Source organism: Pongo pygmaeus, chromosome 1, assembly GCF_028885625.2.
Source record: "Pongo pygmaeus isolate AG05252 chromosome 1, NHGRI_mPonPyg2-v2.0_pri, whole genome shotgun sequence".
Taxonomy (NCBI): domain Eukaryota; kingdom Metazoa; phylum Chordata; class Mammalia; order Primates; family Hominidae; genus Pongo; species Pongo pygmaeus.
Window position 1 is genome coordinate 114,839,885 of NC_072373.2, and position 19,847 is coordinate 114,859,731.

The following is a 19,847-nucleotide window of genomic DNA, read 5'->3' on the forward strand; positions in this document are numbered from 1 at the left end:
AAACTTCTTTGTCAATTGCGTTTCTAATTGTAACTACCCTGGACATTTCATTATTCACAGACAATTGTTGTCTTGTTTTAATTCTTTTCAAAAGATGGTTTATAATAAGCTATAGAACTTTGACAGGTGCTCTCAAATACAGGTGTGATAACTTTGAAGATTATGACACCGGAATAAAGGGAAATGTACAGAATTCATGAAGAGCTAAAATGTTCACGAATATCAAGGAAAAGAAGAGCTAACTGAGTGAATTCAGAAAACTGAAGCAATCTTTTTGACTTTTGCTTGGAATATTGCTGATCCTTGTTTTGTTTTTCAGAGTAAAGGAAACATTTTGGACTATTTACAGCCTTTAATAATTGAGTAAGGTATACTCTTGTGAACAAAATTTAGAGCATGTTTGTTTCTCTCTGCCTGGTTCCTCTAGAATTTGGAAACTATCTGTGAGTATTGTTAACTTACGGCAATATAGTTGTTTGCATCAGTGCAATAAGAATCCATTTTCTTTTGCAACAGGACGCAATTAAAGAAACTGGTTGTTTTACCAAGGCTTTGACTGGAAGGGTATGCTTCCCTTTAAGGAGTCAAACTTGACTTGCACAGCCAATAAAAGCCCCTTGGGAAAAAACTGGCCTCACACCCTTGACTGCACAGCCCTGTACAGGGTTCCTGACCTGTGGTCAGTGAAGAATGTCACTTTCTAACAGGCCAGGAGTTCCAAGTATATCTTGGGACCTTAGGAGGAGAGGATTACCCAACTCAGAGGTATCTGAGGATACAAATCCATGGCTGGGCTTAGCTTTAAAAGGTCTTATCTGAGATTCCTTGTGGAACAGAGTACCATCAAAGCCAATCTAGAAGTCCTATGTAGAAATAGTTATTCTTGCTGTACTGTATGCAAAAAATCAGGCCAAGTATAAGACTAAAGTCTATTTTGCAAACAACTCAGTCCTATCATGATTTGTTTTTTTAACAAAAATTAGGACTGGAGAGAGAGAAATTATGTTTCAAAACTTATCATACATTTGTCATTACATTCTAAACTCATTAGTTGTTTTTAAGTTTTTGCCTACATTTTAGACTAACCCTGCTTGTTCCTATGAACCAACCAGCATTCTCCAGATGTGGCTCAGAAGGAAGACAAGGGGATGGGTAATGTAAAAATCTGGATCAATATTCTAGTTCTGAGCAATTATCTTGCAAATCCGGACAGATGATGGGAATAAATAAATAAATAAAGGTGCCCATCACCTTGAGGTTTCTTTTTTGGGAAAGTGAGACCAAGGGAGCTAGCCAAAGCCAAGCACAATGCACCCAAATCTTAGCAAGCATAATGATAGCCATCAGTTATCTGGGCATGTCACAAGACATCCTTTTCTCTCCCTTGTTGGAGGAAAACTCAGTTCCACAGTGTTACCTTAGCATTCAGCTTACGATAAGGAGTCCATGCAACACCCCTGAGACACATTTTGTTCCCAAACTCAATTCCAAGCTTTGGGTCAAAGCACTAGGAAAGAAAACTGGATCCAGAGGCTGACAATAATGGAAGTTAAAAGGCACAGTGCAGGTGAGTGTGGCTGATTCCTGCCAATTAAGCCAAGCTTCCCATTTCATGGATAAAGTCTATGCTCATATCCATGACATAAATGAGGTCTAAGGAATTCAAAGGCTACTGACAGCAGGGGAGATATCGCATATGTGGGTAAGAGCAGATACTTCCACCCTCTAGGCTCCCCTGTTAACATGAGTGAAAGCCACTAAAACACCAATGGGTGGTACCCTGTCATGGTTGTCAGGACTCAGGGATGCAAGAACAGAGGAAGCAAAGAGGAATGCCTCACTTTCCCTCCCTCACATATCCCTGGTATTCGCTAGTAATGCCTGCTCTCCTTTTTCTAGATGAGTAGCCATTCATCTTCAGTCTGTACCCCTTTCAAATGCATCCTGAACTCCTGGGACTCCTTTGGAAAAAAACCTTCTTTTTTCCTTTTTCCTCCTATCTCCTCTCTTCACTGATAGGTAATTGTGTCTCTGTACTATGGGAGACTCCCCTCAGATGCATCCTCCAAACTGGAAAGAGTTAATTTCTCAAACCTTAAACTGGTCAGTTTAGGATTGGGCTCAGGGGAAGGGAACCCAGAAGCCTGACATACCAGCAAAAGGGTAAAAGTTTTTCTTACCAGTCAGGCTTTTGGCCCTCCCTTCCCCGTGCAAACTGGTAAAAGGCCTTGGGATTTTTGAGCTGTCCTTACCGCCCACCCCACATTTTATTTTGATACATAGTTTCTAATAACCCTGTTTGTGTCTTCTCACCTGTAGGCCATCAAACAAACTCCAAAACGGTCATGCAACCAGAGCCTCAGACATTGGCCCCTTTTGCCAGGAATCCTTAGATAGGTCTCTGAGGGAGATCTGACTGCTGTTTTCCCAAAACAGCACCTCCTGTCAGCAGGAAGCAATTAAGATTGATCTTTGTCCTTATCCTTATCCTTATTCTAATGGCAGTTAGATGTACTTCTTTAGAATGGAGAATGTAAAAAGGTCTCCAAGTAAAAAGGTCTCCCCGGAGAACCTCCGACCAGCCTGTGCACTGGGAGGACAGGGTGGGGCCTTGGGAAGTTCATGCCATTTGCAAGAAAGAGGAGCCTGACCCCTCCTATTCCTGTGTGGTAACTGGGGTTTCAATCTGTGAGGCAGAAAGCTTGATAGCAGCACTCTCACTTTGCTGACAGTCCCTGTTCCCCTTTTTTCACTTTTCACCAAATAAAGCCTGCCTTACACACCCTTCAAAATGTCTGCGAGCCTAATCTTTCCTTGTCATGTGACAAGAACCCAGTTTTTTCCTACAACAATAACAAAACCTCCAAACCAGTCCTTGTCCATGCAGAAGTGAATCGTTATATAAAAGCCAATGCTTTAGTATTCATTCAACAAATATTTATAAAGTGTTACAAAGTGTCACTTTCTGTGCTAAGTACTAAAGTTACAAGGTAAACAAGACAAAGGCTCCTAACCCTTATTGAAGCATACATTCATTCCACTATTTATTTATTGAGCACCTACTATGTGCCAGCCACTATGCTAGGTAAGGAATCTAAAGGGTGAATAAAGCCTTAAATAATAATACCAAAAATAAATGAATTTCATTTGTGATAAGTGTTATAAAGGAAAAATTCAGGGTGCTATGGAAATAAGCCATACAAAGACCTAAACCTAGCCTAGAGTACCAAGAGAGGTTTCACAAAGCAGTGACATTTAAGCTAAGACCTGTATAAGTATGCATTAATAAATCTGAAAGCACCGAAAACATTATTATTAGTTACAAAGAGTTTGTCCCAGAGCAATTAAATGGAGAAAAGAAAAATATTTTAAAATAATGCTTCCCAAGGGACAGAACTAGGAGCTGCAAAATCAGGTAGAGATGTGATAAGTAAACACAAAATCAATTATCAGTCATCATAAACAATATTATATTCTACATCAGGGGCCAGAAAACTGCAGTATGCAAGACAAATTCAGCCTGCAGTCTCTTTTCCTAGACCCTTAAGCTAGGAATGGTTTTTATATTTTTACAAGGTTCTTAAAAATAAAAGAGAGAAGGCAGAGGAGGCAAAGGCAGAGAAGGAGAGAAGAGAGACCATGTATGGCCCACAGACTGTAAAATAATTTACTATCTAGTCCTCTACAGAAAGTTTGCTGACCCATGTTCTATACACTGTAATCAATTAAAATATAATGAAATTTTACCCTACATCTTCACTAAACATGATTTTACCTGAACATTAAATATAGGTACTGAATATATATCATACACCTTTTTCAAAATTGCATCTTTATTGTTCAAAGGGTACAACATCCAAAATTACCAAATTTACAATCAGCTACATAACATGCAAATTTGATCTTAGTGTGCTATCAACACATATTCAAATGATATAAACAGCTTGATGAAGACAGTTAACAAGGTATATAAAAATTGGTATAAAAAATGCATCTTAAAACCAAATATAATTTTTACATTTTAGCTGAAAAAATTAGTATAAAACTTCTATAGTGTGAGAGTCTATAAGTCAAGGGATTCAATATTCTTCTGAAAAGTAATTGCTATATATTAATAGGAAAGACTATACTTACCAAGACTTTTTTCAATTCTTCAAGTTCTACTTCTTTGTTATTTGTAAGCTTAGTCATCTCTTCTAAAATGAGCAAAAAAAAAATGTCTTAAAAAGCTGGATTAAAAGAATAGGAAAAGAGACAGAAGAAACAAGCATAATACTACACAAAAGGGAAAAATCAGGGGAGATAAATGCAACTAGAGCAATGTAAAGCATAGAGGGAGTCCAAATCTAAGTATGCAAAGCTAATAAAAGATAAATATTAATAGTAATGTTTCTCTAAAGTTAATGCCATTGCCAAATAACCCAAAGTTCATAAAGCAAAATAAGCAATAAATCCATATAAAATATATTTGAAATGAGGTCAGAATGTACATTTACCTTCAACTCATCACTATCTAAACATCTGACCTTTTAATCTTCACTCCAAACTTAAAAGAAGTGATCCTCTTTTCTCAAGCTAACTCTGAGCATTGTACTTTAGATTTCAACATTCCCACCTCCTCTGAGACTTTGCTCTTACACTACCAATATACACAGATTCTATGTATAGGAATCTTTAATTTCCCCTATCTCGTCTAAACATTCTATTTGAATATAAAACAATATCTGACCTTTCTGCTCTTTCAAGCAGCTATCAAATTTCTTAGTTTGTTTTTCCAACAAATTCTTATTTGTTACCTACACATTTCATTTTGAACTCCAAGTAAAACTAATGCTTATCACCATAATAATAAAATTATCATCTTAAGGATCACCAATAACCATTTTGTGATACAATTCTTAAGTCTTCATCACTGTGGAGGTTTGTACTATTTGATACTATTAACTTCTCCCAATTTTTTCCTCTTTGATTTTGCACTATTCATATGTCCTGTTTCCTCTCTACCTCCTGTTCTTGTTTTCTTTGCTGACAGCCTTCTTTCTTGCCATCCTAAAAAATAAAGCCCAATGTTTTTCTTTCTACACTTCCATGAGTTCATTATGCTAATAAATTGAAAAATCTTTCCAGCCCAAGCCTCCTGCATTTTTCAACTTTCTTATATTTTTAACCTGCTCACAAAAAATTAAACCAAAAAAGAAACTGCCTACAGAGTTCCCTAATATGTCCAGCTGTCAGCTAAAAATTTATTGTGTCTGAAATATTGTCCTTCCTCACTGTTAAGGGTCGTTATTGATTACTGGAGATGTAATAGACTTACTGAAAATTTCTCAAACTCTGTACATTTTTTAAAACACTTGTAATAATTGTCCACAGTCTTTAAAGAAAATTAACAAAATATAAAATGTCAATATAGAATCCAAAAGAAAAACCGGATGTATACATAGCTTATTTAACTAGAAAGTGTTATTTCAGGTAAAAATACTTAATTTTTAAAAACTCAAAAATTGATTAAAGACAGTGGACTGAGCATGTCTCTATATATGTTCTCTCACCCCAATCCCACAAAATTAGAAAAAAAAGTACAAGAAAAAATATATATAAAAGAACAACATTAACAAAATAAGAGACTATCATTTACAAACCAGAAAATTAAAGAATCCTTGGAGAAAAAAAAAAAACCTCACACTAATTCAATGAAGGCTATGTGGAACAAGACCAAGTGACCATACCTCTCACCACAAAGCCTACCTCAGGATAAAGTAAGGATCCTAGGAATTTGGGTGGCAGATGAGGTAGTGTTACAAATAGCTTATTATTCTTAAGCAGGATAAACATCCTCTATAGTAAAAGACAAGCCGCTATGCCCACCTTTCCCCACAGCAGCTCCCACTCACTCCCATAACCAGAGAATTAGATTGTAATACACAAGTGGGAAAAGAAGAATACTTATACTTAGAGAGTCAACAATCAGGTACCAACAATTCGTGAAGAAAAGCAAAACAATGAAAAAGAAAGCTCCAAATTAAACTGAGAAAAAAACTAAAACTCAAAGAAAAAGAGTTAATAGAGTGAACAGAAACAGATATTTGACTAAGTATAGTGTTCCAACAGGATACTAGATCCCTGAAATAGATTACCTAGAGCTCTTAGAAATTTAAAATTTGACAACTGAGATTTTGAAAATAGCAAAACAGACATATTTAAAGATTGAATTAGCAAGGGAGAAACAAATTTAGATAGAGAGATAGAGATAGAGATGAAATAGATAGAGATACAGATACAGATACAGATGGAGATACAGATAAAGATAGAGATACAGAGATAGGATAGAGATACCTCCCAATTCAGGAAAAAGAACAAAGAGGTAGAAAATGTAAGACGAAAGTTTAAAAACAAGAAAGGCTTCAAGACGGCTGACTAGAGGCATCTGCCCACTCACCTCCTCCACAAAGAATAACTAAATTAGTGAGTAGATAATTACACTTCAAATAGATCCTCTAAGAAAGAACACTGGAATTCAAAAGAGATGTGTCAGGAAACATCTAAGGCAAGGAAGGAGAAGAAAGCTAGGCAGCCTGCTCAGGATGGGCTGGGAGCCTGCAAAGGCTCCCTAATGCAGGGAAAGGGTAAGTGAGAAAGCCCCAACCATCCACAGTCCCACTGCAGACTCCTGCAATCCCAGCCACTGTAGACTCCTTTGGACCCTGAGATTAACATAGGTAGCTGCCTAGAGATCTCACGAAGGCATTGTTCCACAGAGGGAATTTATGCTGGGTCCCACCCACCCTCTGAGTTCTAAGCAGCTATAGCCCAGTGCCATTTTGAGAGCCCAGCCCCCAGGAGACTACATCCTGCTCTGGGGCCCAACAACCCCTGCATCTCCATATCCCTGGAGCCCCACTGACATCCCCCCCTGCCAATACTCACTGCTGACTACTGCCACCAAGACCGAAGTGCACCCCACTGGCAGCAACCCTGACCCCTACCAACAGCAGGACTGCAGCACATCTTCCCGTGCCCCAGGAAAAGGCTCCCCGTCCCGCAGCTGCTACTACTGGCTGCTGCTGCTGGAGCCAAAGCATAAGCCAAGGCATCAATACCATGTCACCCCAGCAGCAGGGCCATCACACATTTGCAAACACCCCAAGGACAAGCTACCTTGCTCACAGCCACAACCACTGCCACTGCCAGCTACCAGGTGAAGCCAGAGCCACTAGCAGCAACCTCATTGCCCCCAGCAGCAGGGTCACATGCCCTGAGTACAGGCTCACAGACAGCTGATGCCTGGGGCTGAAGCGCACACTCCTCAGAGGCCTGCCTATAGCTGCTGCCACCTACAACAATCCCACCCTCCCTGGCAGCAGGGCCGCAGCACACTTGCACATGCTCTAAGGGCAGGCTCCCCCAGCTCACCACAACTGCTGCAGCACTCACCTGAGTGCTCCACCAGGGGCGTAGGAATCACCCCACCCCTGCCCACCAGAGCCAGCACCTATAAACACAACTGGCAAGCCTGAAGATAGGCCCACCAGGACTATCTCTGCTCCCTCAAGTGCCTGAGTACACTGTCCAAGAGCCTAAGGATCACACTGCCCCATCCACCACCATTAGCACCTAATCACTCCTCCTGGGTGCCTGATGAAGGGTCAGCCAGGCCTGCCACTACCACCACAGCTGGCACTCACCCATATGCGCTTGCCTGTAGGCCTGCGGACTGGCCCACAAAGTCCATTGCAGCCACCGCATTGCATCATTTTTATTTTCTTCATAGCACTTATCCCAATTTATAATTAAATATTTATTTGTGATTATTCGTTTTGTATGTCTCTCCAAGAAGAGTGCAAACCTCATGAGAACAAAGACCATGTCTGTTACATTCCTCATTACATATCCAAGGCCAAATAAGGAATAAACATCTAAGCCTTAGTTCAATAGTTATTAGATTATATATCTAATCAAAGCAGAAGCAATAGAACATACTAGGAGGGGAATCTGTTACATACCAAATTGAAAGCAAAGATAGATCCAGATATGGAAAAATGAGTACAAGAATAAGACACATTTACAGCAATATTAGACTGAATTGAAGATGGGCAACACATGAAGCAGCAAAGAAAACTGTAACAAGTTAAGAAACTGGGAAAAAATTACTTGCCAAAGATTTCCTATTGCAGTTGACTTCAACTCACTTGGTATGCGGTACTCCCGCTCTTTAAATGAACAATGAAAAGATAACTGATATCTAAGTAGTTTGAACTTAGGCAATGAGATGCCTCTTAAATTTGCTACATAAAACAATCAGATTTGTATATTTAAAGAAACACTCTAGCAGCAATGTAGAAAATGAGCAAAAGGTGGCTATCCTAGAAAGAAAAGGACTGATTCTCAAGCTATTATAACTGTAATAGCACTGGTCAAAGATGTCTGACCTAAAAGATACAAGGAATAGAGCAGGCTGTATCTGAGCAGTACATAGGTTAAAAGTGTTTTCAGGATTGAGACTGCTGAGGAAATGATGGAAGACCACTTTAACCAAGATGTAAGCCTAAGAAAATACCATCAAGGAAGAATGTAAAGTGTAGCCAGGAAACAAAGAGGAATGAGAGCTGTTGGGTTAAGAAAAAAGATTATTAAAGAAAGGCAAAGCAAACAGAAGCTTAGTTAAATATAGCAAGGGATGAATAAAGATTAGGACAAATGGGGGTAATCTGAAGCACAGTTTGATGATTAATCTTACAAATACAATTTTTGTACCATTATGTTCTTTACATGCATCCTGAAACTCTAAAACCAAGAAAGAGAAAATGAGGAATTGAACTGTTCTAGGTCTGTGGAAATCAAGAAAAGGAAAAGATTCAAATGATAGTTAAGAGGAACTTTTAAGTTAGTTATATTTTATGAGTTAGGTGTTAAGGAGCACCAGATAACCAATTAGCAGTAAAGCATAAGGGAAAGAGAATAAATAGTACAGAATATCCTTCAAGATTTCTGGTTTTGAGACTATATTGTCACCCAAAGAAGTTGAGTACCTATGTCATTGTTAATACTACCTTCCTACACATGATGTTTCCTACACTCCTTCATCCTCTACAACTATCCAAAGCCTTAAAGTCTACTTTTAAATTTAAATCTACCTTTTCCATAAAGCCTTTTCCAACTATGCAGTACACATTGCTATCTTAGGCTTCCTCTTGGTGTCAGTATTAACATACCTCCGTCAATAAGAAATCTGTGAGCATTCACCCAAAATATATAAGTATGTATAAAATACAAATGCATATTTATATTTACATAAATGTATAATCAATGTTATAAATTAATGTTTATAAATATAAATTTATAAAATATAAATATGTATTATAGTATTCATTATAAAACATAGTCAAAACATAAAAATAAATAAAAATAGAAATTCTAATATTTTCTTCCCTTTCCCTAAAGGAAATTTTGCTCACCCCTTCATTTTGGACACCATTACTCTAAAGGTTTTATGTATTTCAGCTTTCTCCAACAATAATCAGAGATTTCTCAAAAGGATGGTATTTTACTTCTATACATTCCTACAACATCTAAGGCAATGCTAAAAAACACACATGGTTCTATTTCACAATTCTAGAATACTTTTTTCAAATTTGTCAAAATATATTGCTCTACTATGAGAAAATCGTATAATACAATTGCATTTTTAATATGACAACTAGCAGCCACTTAATTTCAATATTAGACTGAATTATTACAAATAAATATCCATTAAAGACATTTTAAGAAACAAAATTATTCCTTAGCCTAAGACATTAAATTAAACAATTCTAAAGAAAATAAGTATAGGTATACAAAAATTAACTCAGATGGATTAAAGACTTAAAGGTAAGACCTAATACCATAAAAACCCTAGAAGAAAACCTAGGTAATACCATTCAGGACATAGGCATGGGCAAAGACTTCATGACTAAAACACCAAAGCAATGGCAACAAAAGCCAAAATTGACAAATGGGATCTAATTAAATGAAAGAGCTTCTGCACAGCAAAAGAAACTACCATCAGAGTGAACAGGCAACCTACAGAATGGGAGAAAATTTTTTCAATCTACTCATCTGACAAAGGGCTAATATCCAGAATCTATAAAGAGCTTAAACAAGTTTACAAGAAAAAAACAAAAACCCCACCAAAAAGTGAGCAGAGGATACGAACAGACACTTCTTAAAAGAAGACATTTATGCAGCCAAAAGACACATGAAAAAATGCTCATCATCACTGGTCATCAGAGAAATGCAAATCAAAACTACAATGAGATACCATCTCACACCAGTTAGAATGGCGATCATTAAAAAGTCAGGAAACAACAGATGCTGGAAAGGATGTGGAGAAATAGGAACGCTTTTACACCGTTGGTGGGAGTGTAAATTAGTTCAACCATTGTGGAAGACAGTGAGGAGATTCCTCAAGGATCTAGAACTAGAAATACCATTTGACCCAGCAATCCCACTACTGGGTATATACCCAAAGGATTATAAATCATGCTATTATAAAGACACATGCACACGTATGTTTATTGCAGCACTATTCACAATAGCAAAGACTTGGAACCAACCCAAATGTCCATCAATGATAGACTGGATAAAGAAAATGTGGCACATATACACCATGGAATACTATGCAGCCACAAAAAAGGATGAATTCATGTGCTTTGCAAGGACATGGATGAAGGTGGTAACCATCATTCTCAGCAAAAATATCACAAGGACAGAAAACCAAACACCATATGTTCTCACTCATAAGTGGGAGTTGAACAATGAGAACACATGGACACAGGGAGGGGAACCTCACACACCAGGACCTGTTGGGGGATGGGGGGCTAGGGGAGGGATAGCATTAGGGAAAATACCTAATGTTAATGACGAGTTGAGGGGTGCAGCAAACCAACGTGGCACATGTATACCTATACAACAAAACTACACATTGTGCACATGTACCCTAGAATTTAAAGTATAATAATAATTTTTTAAAAAGTAAGTATAGGTATATATAATGATTTAAAACAGTACTTTATGCTCAAAGGAAGAATAAAAAATGGAATGGTCTATATTATAACCATTCTAATTTAAAGTTATCCTAAGAAGATAAAATTATTTGCATTTGATAGTACAATTTTAGATGATAAAGGGTTAATCTATAGTGGAAAATTAAGCCTCACAAAAAAACAAAGTATAAATATGGTCCAAAAGTTCAACCAAACAACCTAACTACTTGTGAAATGTAAAGCACACATTTCAGATACTAGATAATATTTTAGTTGACAATTATTTTAATTATACAAGTATTTAAATCTAATAATAAAGCTTACATAAAGTTATGAAAATATTTTATAAAATATTTGCCAATTCATGAATATTTTTCATTTATAAAAAATATTTTTTCACTAAAATTGGAAAATATTTTATTCTTTGTAATTTTCCACATTTATAGATATGAAGATTTATGAATATGAAGCATAGGTTATTAGAATTATCTAATTACATGGCCATAAATTATAAAATAACTACTGTAGAGAATGTCTCTCTCACGGCCATGAAAGTTGTTTAATTTTAATAACACCTTACGATAAAATAGGATCACATTTTCCTGTGAATAGTACATAATGTAACACAACAAAGCAATGAAATTTCAAAATTCAATTAAACAATAACAGACATTTCTCACTAAGAATTATTAAGGTCTCTGAATCCTAAAATAGAGAAAACAGAATATCAACTTCTCTTAGTTGTATTCTGTTAGGAGCCTCAGACCTCTCTTAGGCTCCCCACACTTCTAAATAGCTATTAACTGCATAATAAAACTGAATAAAATAGTCTTTCTTAAGGTTTAAATTTTCTACCTTCAAATATGGAAATAAAAATATTATCAAGCAATCTCTACTGGCAAATGACAGAGGGGAAATTATATTTTATTTCAAAAGAGTGTTTATGATTCTATAATAAGTTAATATTATTAAAGTACACACATTATTCTGTAGGTCTTACCCAGTTCACTTGATTTCTTTTGAAGCTCCATGGTAAGTATTTTCAACCGATCTTCATTTTTTTCCAATCTTGTAAAATATATAATTTTCAATACAAAATATTATTTTAGTCAGAATTCATCTCATAACTAAAATTGGTACAATTTAGCAACGATATATCTTAGAATAGATTCACCCACTGGATTGTTAAACAGTTATTAAGTACCTACTCTGCACCATATAGTGTAACATTTTAAAATAAGATATTACTATTAGAAATACATAATTGTATATTACATTTATGTAATATACATAGATATACCTTAAAGCTTATGGTATAAGTTTTCTCTTAGCTGTTGATGATAATCAGATTAACGCATCCTAGAACTCTGAAAGAAATTGAGTATGTAACTACTGTTATACTGAATTCTGCCTTAGGAACAATATAATTATGAGAACATGTATAATTTGGTTAACTTCTCTGGCTTTCTGTTTCCTCAAAGTATAAAACTGAGGTAATAGGGATAGAGGAATCTTAGGTAACCTACCATTTTAAAAATGAAAAATCACTGGATAGGTCAATCAAAATTATATAAATTAGGGGAGCTAGAAAGGCTAGCTTTTCCCTCACCATGCACAAGCAACGGACAAAAAATATTGCTAGGCCCTGGCTATGGCTTCAGAGAGAAACCTGTTCTCCTTTATCCTACCAAAGTTAATTAACCCTAATGCTAATGAAACAAAAAATAATTATCTAGGCCTCTTAACACAGCTTTATATAAATATTTCCTTAATATAGAGTAGTAAAAAATAGAGTCTTTAACACTCAAGTGTTAGAAAAACTGCTATTCAGATGAAATGAAAATACTAGTTTATTTTTTATGTAATCACATTTGTTAAACCATTTATTTAATAAGTTAATCATAATTAATTATATTAATTAAATTGATACTGATTAATTAGTTAATTTAATAAACATAGAGTAGTACTTACCTATGCCAGGCTAGCTGCTAAATTTATAAATCAGAAAGGTCTACAGACCTCAGTAAGATAAACCCTACAGCCTGGAAGTACTTCTAGGAAGCTAATAATAATCTACAGAGTCATTAAATATATCATATCACTGCATCAACCATCCATGAGTTTCTGTATATAAACTAAATTCTATGGCAAAGCATACATGAGAACTATCCTAGAGAACATCTTCTTTTACATCTTTTCCTAAGATATCTGTCTATCCAAAGAAACTTTTAAAATGTATTCCCACTTTATACATAAGAGACCTGACTACAGTTGTTATATGAATTACACATCAGTTGGCTATGCAAAGAAAATGGCATTGAATATTAAAAGTAAACTTTTTTATTCACTTATTTTAGTATTAAAAATAATAAATATTTTACCTTTGCTGTTCTGTTCTCAATAATTCTTTCAAGCTGCAGACAGTAGTTTCAAATTCAGTAACCACAAACGAATGAGCAGCTCTAGCTTTATTAGATTCTTCCATTTGAGCTTCTTTTTCTTCAGTTAGCTGACAAATTGTTTTTGTTGCTATCTGTAAATCTTCCTCTAAAGCCTTTTGAGTACCCTAAATGAAATAAAGTATAAAATAAGAGCAATGATCCAAAGGCCTTAACCAAAAAAGCTGAACTCATCTGCTTCTATACATTTACTGCCCCTTTCCCACCCTCATATTTTCCTAACTATTATTCCTCCTCCCTATCCTGGAATGCCCACCCACTACTCTTATTTCAATTCTCTGTTCTCCAAATCCCACCTATAGTTCCAGCTCCTCCATGGAGCCTTCCTAGCCAACCCAGCCATACTGTTCTTTCAATTCTTAGAACTATTAATTTATTACCTAAACCACCCTGTTGTCACCTGTCCAGGGTCTTGTATTTTAATTATACTTTTGATGTGTTTTTATGCAATGTCTCTAAACTATAGCATTTTGCAGACTAGGATTGTGTCTTCTCTAACTATTTGAAACTCCAGGTCCTTGTACATTGTATTAGTATTTAATAATATTTGTTGACTGATTGATAGTGTGAGACTTATTACACACTAATGAGTTTTTAAATCATACCACACTTCTTTGTAATGACACTTTAATATCTTCTAGTTCTTTAGTCAAATGATGCTGCTTCTCAATTGATTGTTTTAAGTTTTCACTCTGTAATTCTAAAAGAGAAAGTTATAAATAGCTAGTACTTAGCAGAAGATATATACCAAGAAAACTATTATTTGTGACAATTAGTCTTTTTCCTCCATTAGATAATAGTCCAAAATGAGGGGGAAATATGCAAATATAGACACACAAATATTGGTCACCATCAAGTTTTATTGACTTTTCAAGACTGTTATCTCCCAATAACTCAAAAATAAATATTTAAGGATTTACATTTTTTATAATAGCAAAACACTAGAAACAACCTAAATATCCAAAAGTAGACATATATGGGATGGTATACCATGTAGCCACTGAAAGTGTAATACAAATTTTATTGATTGATTATTAATTTGGATATCATAAAATATAGAATAAAAAGAGTGAGTTTAAAACAATATTTAAACACTGCATGCAAAAGGAAAAGATACACACTAAAATATGAAAAGTAATTTATCTCCCGATGGTAAAATTATTCACGATTTTATTTTCATTATTGATTATCTTGATTTTTTTATTTTTCAAAATACTCCATTTATTAAATGATAAATAAAAGCTTTCGACTCCACTTAAGAGCCCATTTTTAATAAATACTAAGTCTCAGGTACTAGTCTATATGTTTTATATTTGTGCACTCATTTTTAAACATCATAAAAACAATAGGAGAAAAAAGAAGTTCATTATATTCTCTGAATTCAAATTATATGATTTCCTTTTACTAAGCTACCTGGCCTCGGGCATGATACTTAACCAGTCTGACTACTTTTCCCACCTGGCATATTAGAATAATGATAATTATTCATATTATGAAGAGTCACCTGCTGTTAGAATTAAACAAGATAATGCAACTTAAAATGCTTAAACACAGTGTCTAATCTATAATCAATAAATGATAACTGCTATTAAGATGACGATAATGGTGATATATGGTAGAAACTGGACCCTAATATTCATGATAATTTACAATATATTGGTCAGGCAGGCAAATAAACAATGATTGTGCTGATGGGTACTCACTAGAAGTTCTGGGAGTTTACATAGAGGGGATACCTAAGCCAAATAAGATCAGTCAGGGTTAGAGGTACAGGGAGACAGAAAAAGTTTAAAGACTTCAAGAAAGTAGCTGCTGAGTTGAAACATTTGAAAGACAGTAAGAATTAAATTAGCAAAGGTAATGGGAGTTAGGAGAGAAAAGGTCACGGGCAAGTGTAAGAGCACGTACAAAGGAAAACACAGAAGAGATAGAATGACATGTTCTGGCGTCTAAAGAAAATGTATTTTAGGAGCATAAGGCTTGAACTATAATGAATAAGTCACAGGAGATATGATTGGAAACATAACAAGGACATGATCATAACAGGACTTATATAACTTGTTCAGAGTCTTCTGGTTCATAATTCATGAAGACCACGCAAAACAATAAAGGATGTTAAGCAACAGAAGTACGTGCCAAGTTTATATTTTTTAAATTCCACTCTGAAAAAACTACATAGGATGAAAGGGTCATTGGTCCAACTCTGGGGAAAAAATAGAAAAAGTAAATCTGGGCCGGGCCCAGAGGCCATGCCTGTGATCCCAGCACTTTGGGAGGCCGAGGCAGGCGGATTATGAGGTCAGGAGTTTGAGACCATCCTGGCCAACATGGTGAAACCCCGTCTCTACTAAAAATACAAAAATTAGGTGGGCATGGTGGTGCGCACCTGTAGTCCCAGCTACTGGGGAGGCTGAGGCAGGAGAATCACCTGAACCAGGAAGGCGGAGGTTGCAGTGAGCCAAGATTGTACCACTGCACTCCAGCCTGGTGAGGGAAATGTTGACTAATGATTGTGGTGTCCATTATGATACTATTTCTTATGGTCTGGTGATAAATATCTCCTCTGAAAAATCATAAGCACAAACTAGCCCTTAGGCATGTATGGGAACGGAATATACTGCCAGAATTTTCCAAAGATCTCCAAGCCAAAATTTAATTTGAAGTGCTCCTAAGTTTCCCCAGGATCCTAGAAAATGGAATATGCAAATTTTCTCCAGGCCTAATATACTGCTAATCCAGGCCTTAAAGAATTTCCACAAATAAAGTTACATGACCTCACAATCAACAAACACAACGGGAAACAAAGCACCATGAACAGTCAGCAAAATGAACAAAAGGCCAACTTAGATCTGCAAAGATTTCATATTTTAGAATTATTGGCTATGAAATTTAAAAGTAGGTATTATCACATACTTTGTAAACTAAAGGAAGATATCAGTAAATCAATAAAACTACTAGAAGTAATACATAAAATCGAAACTGAAAACTCCAAAGGGATAATGATGAGCTTTGTCATTTAAACACTCCTGTAAAAGGGAATAAAAATTCAAGATCAAATATTAAGAATATTAAAGCATTAACCTCCTGACAAAATAGGAATTTGCCAGGCCAAAAATGAAGAGAAAATAGAAACCTACAGAAGTAAGGTAACCACAAAACTTGTTTGTGCCCAGAGGGCATTTGCAGACCCTGGCAAAGTTGGACTTTTGGTTTGAAATATGATGGGATAGAGAATTTAAGATATATGAAAACCCAAAGATTACAGAAGGTAGAGGGTGTCTAAGAAGTAAACTTCTGTACAATAAGTTGGGACAGTTTTGATGTCAGGAGCAAGCAAAAGTAAACCAACTCACAGGCAGATTTGCAGCTCAGATTCAAATCACCTGAGTAGTTCAGGACACCCCAAGCCTTCAAGCTGCCTTAAGTTTGTCCCAAATGGATAGAAATATCATGTACATGGGGGGAAAAAAAGCAAATCCTCCCAGGGGGATGTTAAGCAGGCCTTAACTTATTCCTACAAGTAATCTTTTTTTTCAAATAAAAAAAATGAGCACAAAGTCAAAAAAAAAAAGGCACACAAGCAAACAAGGCACTTTGACTAAAAACTATCTTAAACAAGACAGAATGAGAATTACAAACATTTAAAATAAAAAAATCAGAAAAGGACTATAAAACAGCTATGGTTTGTATATTTAAAGAAAAGACAATCTTGAAAATAAGAAGAAATAGACAACTAGACAAAGTAGAATGGCAGATTAGAAAAAGAAGAATAACATCTTAAAATAAACATCTTAGTAACTAAAAATAAAATGGAGGAATTTCATAATGTGTGAGAAATAAAAGAGAAGAAAATTAGTGAATTACAATATAGGTAAAAAGAAATTAGGATAAGGTATAGAAAGGCAAAACTTTTGAAACAGAAAAAAGATTGAGTCAAAGAAGTGTTCAAAAATTAATGTAGGTTTTTATTTTGGTTTTGGGTTTGGTTTTGTTTGGTTTGTTTGTTTGTTTGTTTGTTTTGAGATAGGGTCTCACTCTGCCACCCAGGCTGGAGTGCAATGGAGCAATCATAGCTCACTGTAACCTCGAACTCCTGGGCTCAAGTGATCCTTCCACCTCAGCCTCCCAAGATGCAACACGGGTTTTTTCCTCAACATTTTTTTCTTACTCAGAAAATGAGGAAACAGAAGTAGAGCAAATACAATATCTGAAGAGATTATTGTTGAGAATTTCCAAGAAACAATAGTAACAGACAGTAATTTACAGATTGAAGAAGCTATTAAACAAAACTAAGCGTATGAGTTAACATATTATACTGTAAATGCTAAAAATCGAACATGAAGAAAACCTGAAAATCCATAAGAGAGGGAAAAGATATTACTGACTTCTTAAAATCAACAAAGTAAGCCAGGCGTGGTGGTTCACATCTGTAATCCCAGGACTTTGGGAAGCCAAGGCAGAAAGATCGCTAGAGCCCAGGAGTTTGAGACCATCCTGGGCAACACAGTGAAACCCTGTCTCTACAAAAAATGTTAAAATTAGCCAGGTGTGGTGGCATCTGCCTGTATCCCAGCTACTCAGGAGGTTGGGTTGGGAGGATCACTTGAAGGCATGATTGTGCCACTGCACTCCAGCCTGGGCAACAAAGCAAGACTCCATCTAGAAAGGAAGGAAGGAAGGAAGGAAGAATACCTTCCATGGGCTAAAAGAAATATCTAGAAATAATGTAGTGTGCCAACCTAGAAAGACATATCACGCAAACATATCCTTTATGGATGAGAATGAATAAACAAATTTTCAGACAAATGGAATTTATGACAGCTAATCACAAACATATTCTCACTAAAGGAGATTCTAAATATTCCTCTTTAAAACAGAAAGAAAATGGTCTGAATGAAAAGTTTAAGATACGAAAAAAAGAGCAAAGAAATTGAAAAAAATACATGGGTAAAATGAAATAAATATTGCCTGTATAAAACAGTAATAATAATGTCCTGTCTATAGAACTAAAACACACATATTGTAGCACTATTCACAATAGCAATATGGAATCAACCAGTGTTCATCAACAGATGACTGGATAAAGAAATATATACAAATTGGAGTACTGTTCAGCCATAAGAAATAATGAAATCATGTAAAATATGATTGTTATCTACTTAAATTTTTGATAATTAATACTCTTTAGGAACCATTATTAGCAAGTGACAAAATAAATTAGGTAATAAGCAAACATTAAAAAGGAAAACAAAAATTAGTTGATCGTAATTAATTTAAATGAATATTTCTAGGCAGGGTGGAGTAGTTAGTAGCATACCAACTCTCACGCTGGAAACAACCAGAAAAGACAGAATGACATAAAAGGACTAAATGGGCTAAGATTCTTAAAACTGCTGAAAGTGAACTGACAAAGTACAACTGACATCTGCCGATCTGGGCATAAGCAAAAGACTAAGATGCTGTCTTAAACCAGGCAGAGGCCTGTTGCTAAGGTACAGAAAAGCCAGCTTACTTTTGAGAGGTCTCAAAGAGCTGAAGAAACAAAATTGAAGACTTGAAAAACCTTATATACTTGGCCAGTTTCCTTTCATTTAGCTCAGTCTCTAACTGGAATCAGATAATCAGCCCAACACACCCCTAATTTCTCTCCAGCAGAGAAAAGACAATATCATCGGGAAGCTCCAAGATTTTTCTTATTACAATGTACAGAATTTAATTTTAAAAATTACTGGGCACACCAAAGGATAAGAACAAATGCCCAAATAGCAAAATAAAAAAGAAAAAGTAAAAAGAAAGAAAATCAAATGGTGGTTGCCAGAAGCTGCAGGAAGAAGGGAATGGAATGTTATTTTTCAATGGGTACAGAGTTTCCATTTTGCAAGATGAAAAGAGTTCTTGGATGGTGAGTTCTTGGAGAAGACAGATGGTGGTTATGGTTGCATAACAATGTGAACATACTTAATGCTATAGAACTGGACACTTAAATATGATTAAGATGGTAAATTTTATGTTACACGTATTTTACCATAGTTTTAAAAAAGAAACAATAGAAATAAACCAACAGATGAGACATATATTGAAATAAACAGAGAATAGCTATAAAATATCAATGATGAATATATATTTAAGAGGTAAAAAATGAGATTTTTAAAAGAGGAGAAAACTTAACCACAAAATTGGACTCTTAAGTAATCAAATGGAAACTTCAAAATGAAAAATACATGATTCATTTAAAGTTAAGAATTCAAAAAAAAAAAATTCAGTAGATAGGTTTAAAGCAAATTAGACACATCACAGCCAGGATTAGATAACAGATCAGTAAAAAATATCCACACTGAACACAGAGAAAAACAAGTGGAAGATACAT

The 19,847-nt window shown here is 35.4% G+C and overlaps 1 protein-coding gene across 11 annotated transcripts in view; it reads right to left on the minus strand.

Annotated features, from left to right (window-relative positions):
* The window catches only part of SYCP1 (synaptonemal complex protein 1), a 148,336-nt gene that overhangs the window by 102,087 nt on the left and 26,402 nt on the right, over positions 1–19,847 (minus strand). For all 11 annotated transcript variants that reach the window (XM_054463152.2, XM_054463103.2, XM_054463120.2 and 8 more), the window contains 4 exons: positions 14,086–14,180; positions 13,403–13,587; positions 12,022–12,089; positions 4,135–4,196 (listed from right to left, as the gene is read on the minus strand). In XM_054463152.2, the coding sequence (XP_054319127.1) occupies positions 4,135–4,196; positions 12,022–12,089; positions 13,403–13,587; positions 14,086–14,180 (410 nt within the window). The remainder of the gene's footprint in view (positions 1–4,134; positions 4,197–12,021; positions 12,090–13,402; positions 13,588–14,085; positions 14,181–19,847) is intronic.